The sequence below is a fragment of the Spermophilus citellus genome, assembly GCF_964194105.1.
Source record: "Spermophilus citellus genome assembly, chromosome: 13".
NCBI lineage: Eukaryota > Metazoa > Chordata > Mammalia > Rodentia > Sciuridae > Spermophilus > Spermophilus citellus.
Window position 1 is genome coordinate 95,225,794 of NC_138193.1, and position 14,038 is coordinate 95,239,831.

At 44.7% G+C, this 14,038-nt stretch overlaps 1 protein-coding gene across 4 annotated transcripts in view; it reads left to right on the forward strand.

Annotated features, from left to right (window-relative positions):
- Positions 1 to 14,038, forward strand: part of IFT172 (intraflagellar transport 172) — a 37,014-nt gene that overhangs the window by 20,712 nt on the left and 2,264 nt on the right. For all 4 annotated transcript variants that reach the window (XM_081264505.1, XM_081264506.1, XM_081264507.1 and 1 more), the window contains 25 exons: positions 510 to 594; positions 827 to 919; positions 1,592 to 1,669; positions 2,097 to 2,345; positions 2,459 to 2,537; positions 2,727 to 2,847; positions 3,320 to 3,464; positions 3,973 to 4,062; positions 4,642 to 4,739; positions 4,859 to 4,994; positions 5,078 to 5,194; positions 5,539 to 5,681; positions 6,800 to 6,893; positions 7,241 to 7,305; positions 7,501 to 7,681; positions 7,888 to 7,997; positions 8,090 to 8,219; positions 10,512 to 10,610; positions 10,789 to 10,898; positions 11,033 to 11,096; positions 11,309 to 11,395; positions 11,678 to 11,794; positions 12,560 to 12,670; positions 12,969 to 13,088; positions 13,787 to 13,882. In XM_081264505.1, the coding sequence (XP_081120631.1) occupies positions 510 to 594; positions 827 to 919; positions 1,592 to 1,669; positions 2,097 to 2,345; positions 2,459 to 2,537; positions 2,727 to 2,847; positions 3,320 to 3,464; positions 3,973 to 4,062; positions 4,642 to 4,739; positions 4,859 to 4,994; positions 5,078 to 5,194; positions 5,539 to 5,681; positions 6,800 to 6,893; positions 7,241 to 7,305; positions 7,501 to 7,681; positions 7,888 to 7,997; positions 8,090 to 8,219; positions 10,512 to 10,610; positions 10,789 to 10,898; positions 11,033 to 11,096; positions 11,309 to 11,395; positions 11,678 to 11,794; positions 12,560 to 12,670; positions 12,969 to 13,088; positions 13,787 to 13,882 (2,818 nt within the window). The remainder of the gene's footprint in view (positions 1 to 509; positions 595 to 826; positions 920 to 1,591; positions 1,670 to 2,096; positions 2,346 to 2,458; positions 2,538 to 2,726; positions 2,848 to 3,319; positions 3,465 to 3,972; positions 4,063 to 4,641; positions 4,740 to 4,858; positions 4,995 to 5,077; positions 5,195 to 5,538; positions 5,682 to 6,799; positions 6,894 to 7,240; positions 7,306 to 7,500; positions 7,682 to 7,887; positions 7,998 to 8,089; positions 8,220 to 10,511; positions 10,611 to 10,788; positions 10,899 to 11,032; positions 11,097 to 11,308; positions 11,396 to 11,677; positions 11,795 to 12,559; positions 12,671 to 12,968; positions 13,089 to 13,786; positions 13,883 to 14,038) is intronic.

Genomic DNA, 14,038 nt, shown 5'->3' on the forward strand with positions numbered 1-14,038 from the left:
AAAAACCAGACCAGACTTCTGTGGCCCTGCAAATATTCAGCCTCTGCTTTCTTCTTGTGCCTGTTAGCTACTTGCCCATTAGTCTGGCATCCATGTTTATTCTTAGGGACCTTTTCACTAGTCATTCCTTCTGCCTGAAATTATTTTTCCCCATCTTGCCATGACTAGCTCTTTCTCATAATCAATTATCAGCTCAAAAATTAGCTTCTCAGACTCTGACTACCAACTTCAATCATTCACTCAGTTACTAATGACAGAATCACCCTGGTGTTTCTTACTTTTCATCTTTTCAAGTTTTCCTTGTTTTTTTGCTTACTATTATTTGTCTATACTAGAATGGAAGTTTCTTGAGAGTAGGGCCTTCATCTTCCTTATTCCCCCATTGGGCCTCCAGTGACAAGAAGAGTGCCTGGCACATAGTAGATGCTCAGTGTGTATTTGCTGAACCAGTGGCTTACTGATAGTTGTGTGATAACATTACTGTTAATATTATTGCCTCCATGCTGTAGGTGCTTTTCTGCTTTGGGCCATGTAGCAAAAGCCCGGTTCCTGCATGAGACCAATGAGATTGCAGATCAGGTGTCCAGGGAATATGCAAGTATTATTCTCTTGACTCATTTAGTTTCCCAGCTGAGATTTCTTAATATTCACTCCTGTGATTCCTAACTTTCTAGCTATCCCTAGTTTCTTTCACCCTGTCCATCCCTCCTCTACCCTCAATTGGACCATTTTGGAACTGCTCCTCAAATGTATCATCCTGTGTCTTTCCTGCCTTCCTGTCTCAACCCACACAGACAGAATGACAAAACCTTCTTTTTCCCTGCAGGGTGGAGAAGGAACAGATTTCTATCAGGTCCGAGCACGTCTAGCCATGCTGGAGAAGAACTACAAACTGGCTGAAATGATCTTTCTAGAACAGGTAACAGGAAAAGAAGAACAGGACAGAAGAGAAAATCTAAGGGGGAAAGGGGAGGCAAAATCAGAGAAGGAAAGAGAACTGACTGACTAGCATTCCCCAGAGGTTTAAGGGAGAACTTCTAGAGGGTTATAGAATTAATTTCCCTCCTTCCTTATTTCCTTCTTTTGTCTTAGTCTTTAATCTCACAGACTTCCTCCTTAGGTCTTCAATTTCTTCTTCCTTTTATAAACAATCTACAATGTTCCCTCTATTCAAGAGCTTCTCTCTGCAATTCTTATGTACAAGAGTAGTGTCAGGCCCCAACTTACACAATTTGAGGAGCCCTCTTTAAGAAAAATTGCCTTTGAAGATTTTGTGGAAATAAGGAGTCCTGTAAAAACAAGAAACTTAGGTTTCTTTTAGTTTCATAGTAAATCTAACTCTGGGGCTAGGAGTGTGGCTCAGTGGTAGAGTATGTGCTTAGTAGCACAAGGTCCTAGGTTTGACCCCCACAACAAACAAATAAAAACAAAACAAAGAGAGAGAAAGAGAAATCTATCTCTGTTTATTCAATAAGTAAAGGGTGAGGCTCTTAGTCCTCGTGGCCAGGCATCTTAAACAGGCTGACCAGGGAACACTGGTTTTTGACCCTCATATCTTTCTGGTGTCCCTTCTTCTGCCTGGTTCCCCTAGAATGCGGTTGAGGAGGCTATGAACATGTACCAGGAGCTTCACCGTTGGGATGAATGTATCGCTGTGGCTGAGGCTAAGGTATTGTTCTGTCTTCTCTACAGTTGTTCAGAATTTGGTCCCACCAATTTCAGAAACCTCCTTTTGTCAAGGAGACTGTAGGAACTAGAATAGTGTTGGGGCTGGGACCTGACAGGGTAAGAAGTTGAGATACTGGTGGCCCATGGGACTGGGTGCAGTGGCTCATGCCTGTAATGCCAGCCATTTGGGAGGTTAAGGCAAGAGGATTGCAGATTTGAGGCCAGCCTCATCATCTTAGAGAGACGCTGCCTCAAAAAAGGCTGAGGATGTAGCTCAGTGGCAAAGTACCCCATCCTCCCTACCCCCCAAATAAAGATATGGGTGACTTGGGAAGATTTCCACTTTTACAGAAGGACTGGGGAGGCAAGAAAAGCAGAAGGGCAAGAAGGAGGGATGTGACTTTTGGTTTTCCTCTGTGTATATCCAGGGACACCCAGCCCTGGAGAAGCTACGCCGGGATTACTACCAGTGGCTGATGGACACACAGCAAGAGGAGCGAGCCGGTGAACTACAGGAGAGCCAAGGGGATGGACTAGCAGCCATCAGCCTCTACCTCAAAGCTGGGCTCCCTGCCAAAGCTGCTCGGCTGGTACTGACCCGGGAGGAGCTACTGGCCAACACAGAGTTGGTGGAGCACATCACCACAGCTCTCATCAAGGGGGAGCTCTATGAAAGGGTAGGGCTGATTTCCTTTTCCTAGACCTTATCATTTGCACTGTGTACACATTTCCCACCCAGAGGAGTCTTGGGGTGCATTCCTTCTATTAACACATTCCTATGTGTTAATAGGCAGGTGACCTCTTTGAGAAGATTCGAAATCCACAGCGGGCCCTTGAGTGCTACTGTAAAGGCAATGCATTCATGAAAGGTATAAGCTGTCCCTTACTGTTGTACACTTGTGCTCACCCAGTTTCCTGCACCTCTTTTGGAGTATCTATTAATTTTACTGGCTTCAATTCTCCATTTCTTACCCATTCTCCATGCTTCATTTCCCTGTCCTATTTTTCTGTGTTCCATCCCTGTAATTCTGAGCCCAGTGTGTCTCTGTCCCTGGCAGCGGTAGAGCTGGCTCGATTGGACTTCCCAGTGGAGGTGGTGAGACTAGAGGAGGCATGGGGGGACCACTTGGTGCAACAGAAGCAGCTTGATGCAGCCATTAATCATTACATTGAAGCCAGGTATGGTAGCATGGAGGTATAATAGAGATTTGGGCCTGAAGTGAGAAGCACTGGGGCAGGGGAGGATACCACAGTCTAGAAGAAAAGATCTAAAAATGTAATTGGAGACTGGGGATGTAGCTCAGTGGTAGAAGATTTGCCTAACATGTGCAAAAGTTTGATCTCTAGCACTGCAGGGGGGAAAAAAGATTGACATGTGCTTAAAGGGGCACTTTAGCTGGATATATTGGCACTCACCTGAATCCCAGTGACTCAGGAGGCTGAGGCAGGAAAATTACAAGTTCAAGGCCAACCTTGGCAACTTATGAGACCATATCTCAAAATAAAAACAAAAAAAGGGCTGGTAGTGTATCTCAGTGGTAAAGTACCACTGGGTTCAGTGCTTAGTACTGCAAATAAATGAGGGGGCTCTTTACTTCCATTCACCTTCCTCTTTCCTCGTACATATTTATGTCTTTCCCTACTATGCCAGGTGCTCCATTAAGGCAATTGAAGCTGCCCTGGGTGCCCGCCAGTGGAAGAAGGCAATTTATATATTAGATCTACAGGACCGAAACACTGCGTCCAAATACTATCCTCGTGTGGCCCAGCATTATGCATCTCTGCAGGAGTATGAAGTAAGGAAAAGTCCTTTCTGTAGCTTGAGGCAATGCAGTATAGGGGAATAAGAGGAGCACCCAGAACAGGAAGTAGAGTCCAGTTTGCCAAATCCTTCTTTCTGGGACCCAAACAGCACTACCATCATAAGTAGGAAGAAAAATGATTCACTTCCCCAGTTTCATCCCAGCATGACACAGACCTTCCTTCCAGATGTACAGGGTGATCTCTTCCTGTGCCAGCATGAGTATTCTTTATGAATAACTCAGCATAGCTACAAAGAATTGCCTTGCATTGCAGTATTGTGACGCCCTTTAAAATTCCACTGTATTGTTCTCATACTGCTTTGAGCTGGTCTTTTTTCTAAATAGTAGGTGGTACAATTCATCTATACTTATTCTTTCTTCTCTATTATTATAAGATAGTATCCAAGTCTTTCTATCAACCCATCTGGAGTTAGTTTCTTCTTTGTAAAAGCTGCTTTAACTCTGTTGTTCTGATCTTTTGCATCTGCCTCTCCAACTGCAGATTGCTGAGGAGCTCTATACAAAGGGAGACCGGACCAAAGATGCCATAGACATGTACACCCAGGCTGGCCGCTGGGAGCAAGCCCACAAGGTAGAAAATGGGTGAAATCCATGATGAAAGAAGGCTTCTTAGTGATTATGTTGCCTCATTCCTTGGTCTCTGATTTCCTTCACTAGGTCTCTTTCACTTGATCTCCCTCCTTCACTAGGTTCCTGGAAAGTTGAGAAAGAGTTCCAAAATATAGTCTGGATAATTTTATTCCCTAATCAAGGGGAAAGAAGAGATGAGGAGAAGCTCCTGACTCTGAGTATAATTCATAAGAGAGCAGGTGGATTTGGGATCTGAGCTTTGGTCACTTGTAACTTTGTTTTTTGCCTGTACTCTAGAACTCAGTGGGGGCAGTTGGAACATAAAATTTGGAGCACATGCTCCCCAGTACAAAGCCTCACAAACTCTCTTGAAAAGATCTCAAAATGTATTTTAGCAGAATATAGTTTGCTTCTGCTTCTTATGAACTTGGAATTCCCTGAATTGACTAGAATGAATGGTAACCAAACTCTTGTGACTGCGGGTAGAGTTCAGAGTTCCTGAGCAGACAGGTTCCCCCGAAGACCTGCTTCCCTTGGGAATTGGCTCCTGAGGCTACCCAGGATCTATATGTCTGCACAGCTAGCAATGAAGTGCATGAGACCAGAAGATGTGTCTGTGCTGTACATCACACAAGCCCAGGAAATGGAGAAGCAGGGCAAGTACCGTGAGGCTGAGAGGTGAGGCATCAGAGCCAGAAAAAGGGATGATGGGATCTGAGGATGCTTGCCCTCTGCCCAAAAGCAATGGCAGCAGGCATCTAGGTATAGGAGGCCACTGGTGTATCTCCTGTCCCCAGGCTGTATGTGACAGTGGAAGAGCCTGATCTTGCCATCACCATGTTCAAAAAACACAAGTTGTATGATGACATGATCCGCCTGGTAGGGAAGCACCACCCAGATCTACTCAGTGACACACACCTCCATCTAGGCAAGGTGAGCCCTTCTCTTGGTCCTGCCCAGCTCTTCTCCAGCCAGGCTTCCTTGCCTCCTCTCTATCCTGATCTATCTTCCTGTAGGAGCTGGAGGCTGAAGGCCGACTGCAGGAAGCTGAGTACCACTACCTTGAGGCCCAGGAATGGAAGGCAACAGTGAACATGTACCGCTCCAGTGGGCTTTGGGAAGAGGCCTACCGGGTAAGGAGTACACACCAGGGTACCACCATTCCTCTTTTACACTTTCAAGTGACTAATTCTAAACTGGTCATAGCATCTTTGAAATTATAATGAAGACCAGAACCTCTTTTGCCAGAAACATATTCACATCTGTATACACAAAATTTCACTTACAATTTTAAAGGTTGTGGACTTCCTAAAGCCCAACCTTGGTCCCTAAGCATTTCAACTCAAGTTAAAAGACCTTTTTTTGTTGGTGGTTTAGAATATATACCTTATCCTCATTAGAGCTGAGGTCAGGAGGTCAGAGATGAGAAGGGAGCATACTCCGCAGTGGGGGATTGTCCAATGACATTGTTTTGCAGGTGGCCAAGGCTCATGGTGGAGCTAATGCCCACAAACATGTGGCCTACCTTTGGGCAAAGAGCCTGGGAGGAGAGGCTGCAGTTAGACTGCTTAACAAGCTGGGACTCCTGGAGGCTGCTATTGACCATGCTGCTGACAATTGGTAAGGCCTGAAGTTTATCCTCCACTGGCCCCATCCCAATCAGAGCCCCTACATAGAGAAAGAAAATAGATGTTTAACTGAGAAATATTTCCAAAAGCTGAGGCAAGAATGAAGAAATGTGGTAAGGAGAGATCCTTGGAAGGATACAATAAAACAATAAGAATAAATTAGTAACTCTGCTCCCATTTTCTGGGGACTCAGTGTTTCATCTTTGGCTGTTCTAAGAACGGTTGAAAGGGAGCAGTTTGGAAAGCTGGGACTGCACTGAGCAGTAACTTAGTTCTGGATAATGGAAGTGTGAGTCTGTTCTTTTTTTTTTTTTAAGTACTGGGGAGTGAATCCACAGGCACTTAATCACTGAGCCACATCCCCAGCCCTTTTTTATATTTTATTTAGAGACAGGGTCTCACTGAGTTACTAACGTGCTAAGGCTGGCTGTGAACTTACTAACGTATTAAGGCTGGCTTTGAACTCATGATCCTCCTGCCTCAGCCTCCCGAGTTGCAGGGATTATAGATAGGCCTGTGCCATGGTGTCCAGAAAAATGAGCTTCTTTCTTTCCTTTTAATATTTTTTAGTTGCCAATGGACCTTTATTTTGTTTATTTATATGCAGTGCTAAGAATCAAACCCAGTGCCTCACACATGCTAGGCAAACACTCTACCACTGAGCCACAACCCCAGTCCCAAAATGAGCTTTTCTTAAGCAAAAGTTACAAAGGCCAGGAACAGAATCAGATCACTGAGGGTAGTCTTGCTTGTCTTTGGAGAAGCTTTTTTTTTTTTTTTTTGCTAATGTGACGGGGCTCAGGAGAGGGTGTGGAGCAGCAGGAGCCCTCCTTGCCTCTGCCTTTCCTATTTGTCTGCCCACCCTCCTTCTGATCTCAGGGAAAGCATAGACTTGTCCAGGTACCTCTGGATCCATGGTGACAGTGATGTAATCATCATAGGGCTGCCAGCCTGTCTTCTTTTATATCTCTCCATGATTCTCTTATCACTTCATATCCATTATTTAAAAGGCTATCCCTTTTTCTCCTGTCAATTCTTGGTCTTTTTCTGTTTTCTCTTGCTTTTTATAAGTATTAAGTAAGCAAACCCTGTCTGTACCTTCTTTTTCAGCTCCTTTGAGTTTGCTTTTGAGCTTTCCCGGCTAGCACTCAAGCATAAAACCCCCGAGATTCATCTCAGATATGCTATGTACCTGGAGGATGAGGTATGGATGTTATTATTTTTTATACTGGGGATTGAACCCAGGGGTACTTAATCACTGAGCCACGTCCTCAGCCTTTTTAAAACATTTTATTTAGAGACAAGGTCTTGCTGAGTTGCTTAGGGCCTTGCTGAGTTGCTGAGGCTGGCTTTGAACTTAGGATCCTCCTGCCTCAGCCTCCCAAGCCACTGGAATTACAGGCATGCACCACCACACCTGGCATGGATATGATTTTGCCACTCTATTCTGCCCCTAGCCACTGATGCCAGATGTTCAAACTCCTATCTCCTGGCTGCCTATAATGCCAGCCATCCTTTCATCACATGTGGCTACCCTTTCTTTTTCCATAGGGTAAGTTTGAAGAGGCTGAAGCAGAATTCATCAGAGCTGGTAAACCCAAGGAGGCAGTCCTCATGTAAGTTACCCCATAAATTCCTTATCCTGTTCTCCCAGTCATAGCCCCAGGATCTTTCAGGTCATCTTCACCTTCATTCAGACCAATAAACAGTACCAAAAAATCTGACTCCCCCTCAGTGACACTGCTGTTTGTATCCTGCTATTAAGGCCTCAGTCTTATACTCAGTATCTCTTTTGTCTCCCCATGGGGCAGGTTTGTCCACAACCAGGATTGGGAAGCAGCTCAGCGTGTGGCCGAGGCCCATGACCCAGACAGTGTTGCGGAGGTGCTTGTAGGACAGGCCCGGGGAGCCTTAGAAGAGAAGGACTTTCAGAAAGCAGAAGGGCTGCTGCTTCGGGCCCAGAGACCAGGCCTTGCCCTCAATTATTATAAGGTGGGATACTGGATTGGGGGCCACGAAGGGAGGGTGAGAGAGTATGAGAGACCATAGAGAGCCATGCTGGCCCTGGTACTAAAAGATTGGAGAAGTGGGAAGACAATCAATAACAAGAGAGGGCCAGGAAATCAGTGGGTCTTTGTGTGGCAGTAGGATGCTTCCATACCTCCCTCTGCCCTCCTGATACCTGAAATTCTGAGTAGGAAGCTGGACTATGGAGTGATGCTCTTCGGATCTGCAAGGACTATGTACCTGGTCAGTTGGAGGCCTTGCAGGAAGAATATGAAAGGGAAGCTACAAAGAAGGGGACCAGGTATGAAGCCAGAGGTCCCTGCAACATTGGCAGTGCTGGAGGATAGAGGTCATGAGGTGCACAGGATAGACCGTGCCCCCTCATCTCCACAGGGGCGTGGAGGGACTTGTGGAACAAGCTCGACAATGGGAGCAGGCTGGAGAGTATAGCCGTGCAGTCGACTGCTACCTCAAAGTGCGGGACTCTGGGAGCAGCAGCCTGATGGAGAAGTGCTGGATGAAGGTGAGGGCGCCAGACCTTCCTGCTCTCCTTTCCCTGGGTCCTTTTGTGCTCAGTTCACCTTCTCAGACATTCGTCTTGATCCTCCTGTGTCTGTTTTTAGTCAGATAACCGATATCTGTTGAGGGCCTGCTGTATGCTAGAGCCAGAACCTATAAAGATGATAAAGGGGGGTGTAAGACAGAGCTCTGAAAGCCAGAAATTAGAAGTTAGAGGAAGACATGTCTCAATTAATTAATATTGTACCTGAGAAAAGACTAAAGGATATGAATTAAAGTGGAGTTAAGGGAAGGTGAGATCTCTGTGGGCCAGAGCTGGAAAATCAAGTCCAGACTCATGGCCAGAGAGAGAGGCCATGACAAAAACATGTGTTCCGCCTCTTCTACCCAAGAGCTCCTGAAAAGAACCCTCCAGCAGATTAAGCCAGTCCAGTACATTTCCCTAATTCTAAGACAAATGATATTAGAGAAACAACCAATAGGTGTGTGTATGTGAGAGAGAGATAAGATATGGGCTCACACAATTTTATGGAAGTAGGCAAGTCTGAAGGGTAACTGGCACATTGGAAGCCCAGGAAAGCAGATGGTGTTGTTCCTGTTTGAAGGTGTCTGGACTCCAGATGCAGAAAGTGTCCGTGTGTAAATTCCAGTCTGAAAACAGTAAAAAGCCAATTTCCCAGTTCAAAGACATCCAGACAGGAGGAATTCTCTTACATGGGGAAGGACCAAGATTTTTGTTCTGTTCAGGTCTTCACTTCATTGTGGTCTTCCACATTAGGAAGGGCAGTCAGCTTTATAATGTAAATGTTAACCTCATCCCAAAACATCCTCATACACAGTAGATGAATTGGACATAACTTTCTTATGTTCATATATGAATACATGACCAGTTAACCCCACATCACATACAACGATAGGAATGGGAAACTATACTCCATGTATGTATAATATGTCAAAGTACACTCTACAAAATACACTCTACTGTCTATAAAACAACAAATTCAGCAAAAAAAAAAAAAAAATCCTCATAGAAATACCCAAAATAATGTTTGACCAGATATGGACACTGCGTATACCAAGGTAACACATAAAATAACCATCACACATATAATCACAATCAGGATGCACGTTTAGTTTAAAGACTGTACCTCAGATACAGTGCAGTATAGTACTGGGAGTCATGGACAGTTGAGATTGTCCCTCTAAATTCAATGTTGGTGTTATGATGTCCCTGCAAGATGTCTCTTAGGTTTCTGAGGTCTTATCATTGAATAGCCCCTAGAAATTTGAACAAAGGAAGTAGAAAGATGGCTGATGACGGGTTATGAGAGTCTAGCCAATTTTAATCTGCAAGTATTTATAAATATCTGTTGTGTTTTACTCTGGAGCACTGTTTATGAGGTTTTTGCATGACTTGCCCTTCTTCAGATTAGTCAGAGGATGGCGGGGGAGGGAAATACTGTTTAAACTTTGAAGGGTTTGTCAGGCCAAAAAAGGCAAGAATAGGTGAGGGAAAGAGCAGGGGGTAGACTGTAGCTAAACTGCATCTTGTGGAAATTAAAATCTGGGAAAGATATCAATCTCACACTGAAAAGAGAGTGGCCTTCTAGGATGCTTGGATTTATAGAATGACTGAGTTTTAAGTGTTGAAAGGAATCATCAAAATCATCTAGACCAGCACTGTCTGCTGGAAATGTGTAAGTCACAAATGTATGCCACATATATAATTTAAATTTTCTAGAAGCCATGTTAAAAAATAATAATTATAATATATTTTATTTCACCAAATTTATCTAAAATATTGCCACTTCAACATATACTCATCAAGCTTAACATTGTTAAGAGATTTAATTCTTTTTTTTTTGTACTATCTTCAAAATCTAGTGCATGTAAGTAAAGAAACTGAGACTTGTAAAAGCCCAACACAAATAATTGCCGAATGCCTGGACTATTCATTTCAGAAGTTATTTCCCTATATACCATAATACCAAGATTCTATTTGTGACAAAGAACTTGAGAAACCACTTTATCACAGGTACCAGCACCAAATGCAGTGACCTCAGACAGCAAAGGAAGTGTCTGGAAGAGTTACAGTAGGCAGAACAGAACAGATTAGACCACTGATGGCCAACCAAAAAGTCATGAACCAGGCTTTGCCCAAGAAGGTAGAAGGTGAAGGAGAACACAGAGAGAAAGTTGGCATCTGGAGGGGAAAATGTATGAAAGGGGTGAGACCAAGGAGCCCTAGTAGTGTTTGTTTCTCCTACTCATTTCCATCTTCTTTTCAACCACTCAGGCAGCTGAACTCTCCATCAAGTTTCTGCCTCCCCAGCGCAGTCTGGAAGTAATTCGGGCAGTAGGACCCCAGCTGATTGGAATTGGAAAGCACAATGCAGTAAGTAGAGTGCTAGGACTGAAAAGAAACAGGTCCACAGAGATCAGTGGAATGGTGACATCACACCTGCCCCCTGGCAGGTGCAGCAATGTTCTGGGGCAATGAGGGAGAGCTCACCAAGAAGAAACTAGGGAGTCCAGGGGAAAGATGGTCTCCACTTTGATGTCCCACTGTTTAGGCTGCAGAGCTCTATCTGAACCTAGACCTTGTCAAGGAAGCAATTGATGCTTTCATTGAGGGTGAAGAGTGGAACAAGGCTAAGCGTGTGGCCAAGGAGTTAGATCCCCGGTAAGCTCATGACCCCTTCTCATTGGGAAATTGTTTTACTTTTTTTTGTAAACACAGGGAAAACATTCTTTGGGGGAGGGTTTCATCCCAAGATAATGAAGCTTGAGATCTCTATCCATTTCCCATCTTCACAGGTATGAAGACTATGTGGACCAGCATTATAAGGAATTCCTCAAGAACCAGGGCAAAGTGGACTCGGTGAGACTTGAAGAGTTAGTGAGAGACAAGATGCAGAAACAGGGCTGGAGGGTTAGCTCAGTGGTAGAGCACTTGCCTAGCATGTGTGAGGCCTGAGTTCAATCCCCAGTGTTGCAAAATCAACAAAAAGATTAGAAGCAGAATGTGGGTGAGAAGTTTTCTTTTCTCCCTCTGGTCATCTCTTCTGAACTATCTTTTGCATTATTCTCTAGCTGGTAGGTGTGGACGTGATTGCTGCTTTGGACCTGTATGTGGAGCAGGGCCAGTGGGACAAATGCATTGAAACAGCTACTAAGCAGGTGATCCTCTCTCCTCCCCATTCCAGCTCCTCTCTACATATTCCCTTGATTTTCTGCCAGCTCCAGAGCTGCCTCTCTCACCTCTACCAGAATCTAATCTCCAGAGATCCTAATCAGAACCAGAGAGTACAGTCTGATGCTGCTTCATATTCTGATATTGGAGTCAGAGTTGCATATGCCCATTGCCTCCTAAACAAGTCCATGGCTTTAAGTTACCACCTCCTCCCTGCCTGTCTTACCAATCCCTACCCTCACCTGTGCTTTTCCTCCATCCCTGGACAGAACTACAAGATTTTGCACAAATACGTGGCTTTGTATGCAACTCACCTGATCCGGGAGGGTGGCTCTGCCCAGGCACTGGCTCTCTATGTACAACATGGAGCTCCTGCTAATCCACAGGTACCAGCCTTCTCCTTGAGGCAAATGTTTCCACCAGGGGATTCTTTCTTCCTCTAGAATTACCCATCCCTTCAGGGACTGTCTTCTCAAAGGATTCTGCCCTTTGAGAACATCCTGGCCAGAGTCCCCATCCAACCTCTCCTGATGTGTAACCTCTCAAGAAGACTTACCCTTTGAAGAAACATTCAGTGAGCTATTTGTGCTCTTTGTACCCAAGGACCTGTCTTTCAGAGGAGTCCTGCACACTCCTCCAAGGCTTACTTATTGACTTTCCTCAGAGAATAAACACTGCCCTCCTATCAGAGAAACACAGCTCTCTAGAATATTAGTCCATTAATATTATGACTGCATTCTCATTCATGTATTTTCCCAAACTCAAGAGTACCAGCTTATAAGTAGTTACTTTCTCTCTCTTAAGATAATCAGCACTTTTCTTCATCAATGTCCCTTTGCTTCTACACAAACAGCTGGGCACAGTGGCACACCTACAATCTTATCAACTTGGAAGGCTGAGGCAAGAGGATCAGAAGTTTGAGGCAAGCCAGCCTCAGCAATTTAGTGAGATTCTGTCTCAAAAAGTAAAGAAGGCAGGGGATATAACTCGGTGGTAGAGCACCTCTGGCTGGGCTTGATCCCTGGTACTCCACCCCCCCCCCCAAGAAAAACCCCACACATAAACACTCTCCTCCATTTGGCTCCACTTCCACTGACTTTCTCTCTTGCTTGAGCCCCACACTCTGATCCCCCTTCTCCCTCAACCTCTAGAACTTCAACATCTACAAAAGAATCTTCACGGACATGGTCAGCTCTCCTGGGACCAACAGTGCCGAGGCCTATCATAGCTGGGCCGATCTTCGGGATGTCCTTTTTAACCTGGTGAGGAAGTTGGGTCCACAATGGCGTAAAAGGGCTTCTCTTGGGCTGGGGATGTGATGGGTAGAGCACTTGCCTCACATGTGCAAGGCTCTGGGTTCAATTCCTACCTAATACTGCCCAAAAAGAAAAACTCCTCCACCTGTCCCCATCCCAGTCTCTTCTTTCATGCACATAAACCATAAACTGTTACTCTCAAGATGTATTTTACTCTCCTCTGTCCAGGTAGCCATCAGTGACTTCTCTGTCACACTGGCCCTTCTCTGATCCCTGAGCCAGCCTCGCTCTCTTCCTTCCCTAGTGTGAAAACCTGGTGAAATCCAGTGAGGCCAACTCTCCAGCTCATGAGGAGTTTGAAACGATGCTGCTGATTGCTCATTACTACGCCACTCGCTCTGCAGCCCAGAGCATCAAACAGCTGGTGAGATGCAGTGCGGGGAGATGAGGTGCAGGCATCTTCAAACCTAAGAAGCTGAATGAATCCAAGTTCTGGATTCCTGAGCTTAGATTCTTGGACTTCCCCTCTTATATATAAATCAGTCTTCAACCTTTGTTGAAGTGGGTATTCTTCCCATACTGTCTTGACCTTCTTAGGGCTCGAGGCCCATACAGCTTCAGATTATTTTTTTTTGTTGTTAGATCTCCAGTACCCGACCCATGCTAGGCAAGCACCCTACCATTGACCCACATCTCCAGTATAGTTTTAGTATGTTTAAACCTTCAAATTCCATGATTTCTTTATTCAACCCATATAATGCACACGTTATTTTATTTATTTACTTATTCATTTATTAATTAAAGATTAAACCAGGGGCATTCTACCTCTGAGCTACATCCCCACCATGTATACATGCTTTTGACTTATTTTTGATAATTTGCTGTGTATTTATTTCATGTAGTTGGATGACAGAATTCTAGAAATGGAAGGAAGCTTAGAAATAATCTAGGCCCAGTTCTGTTGTGCCAGTGAAAGAAACTAAGAGCCAAATAGCTTGAGATACAGATCAGTTTAACACTGATTATTAGTTTTATAGTTTTGTGGCTATTAGTTACAGGATCATTCATCTGGTAGCTCAGCCACTAGTGCCAAGATCCTAAAGCTTTGCTTTCAATGTCTAGGAAACTGTGGCTGCCAGGCTTTCTGTTTCACTCTTGCGTCACACCCAGCTACTACCTGCAGATAAGGCCTTCTATGAAGCAGGCATTGCTGCCCAGGTGAGCTGGAACAAGGAAGGGTGGGGCTGAAGCTAGAACAGAGTCGGAAGATAGAGAATATCCCTTGAGCTAAGCTGAGTGTGGGGTAGATACAGGTCTCCTATATCTGCTTGCAGTGTGTCCCTGTATCCAGTGGCATCCAAGCTCAGCTTGCTC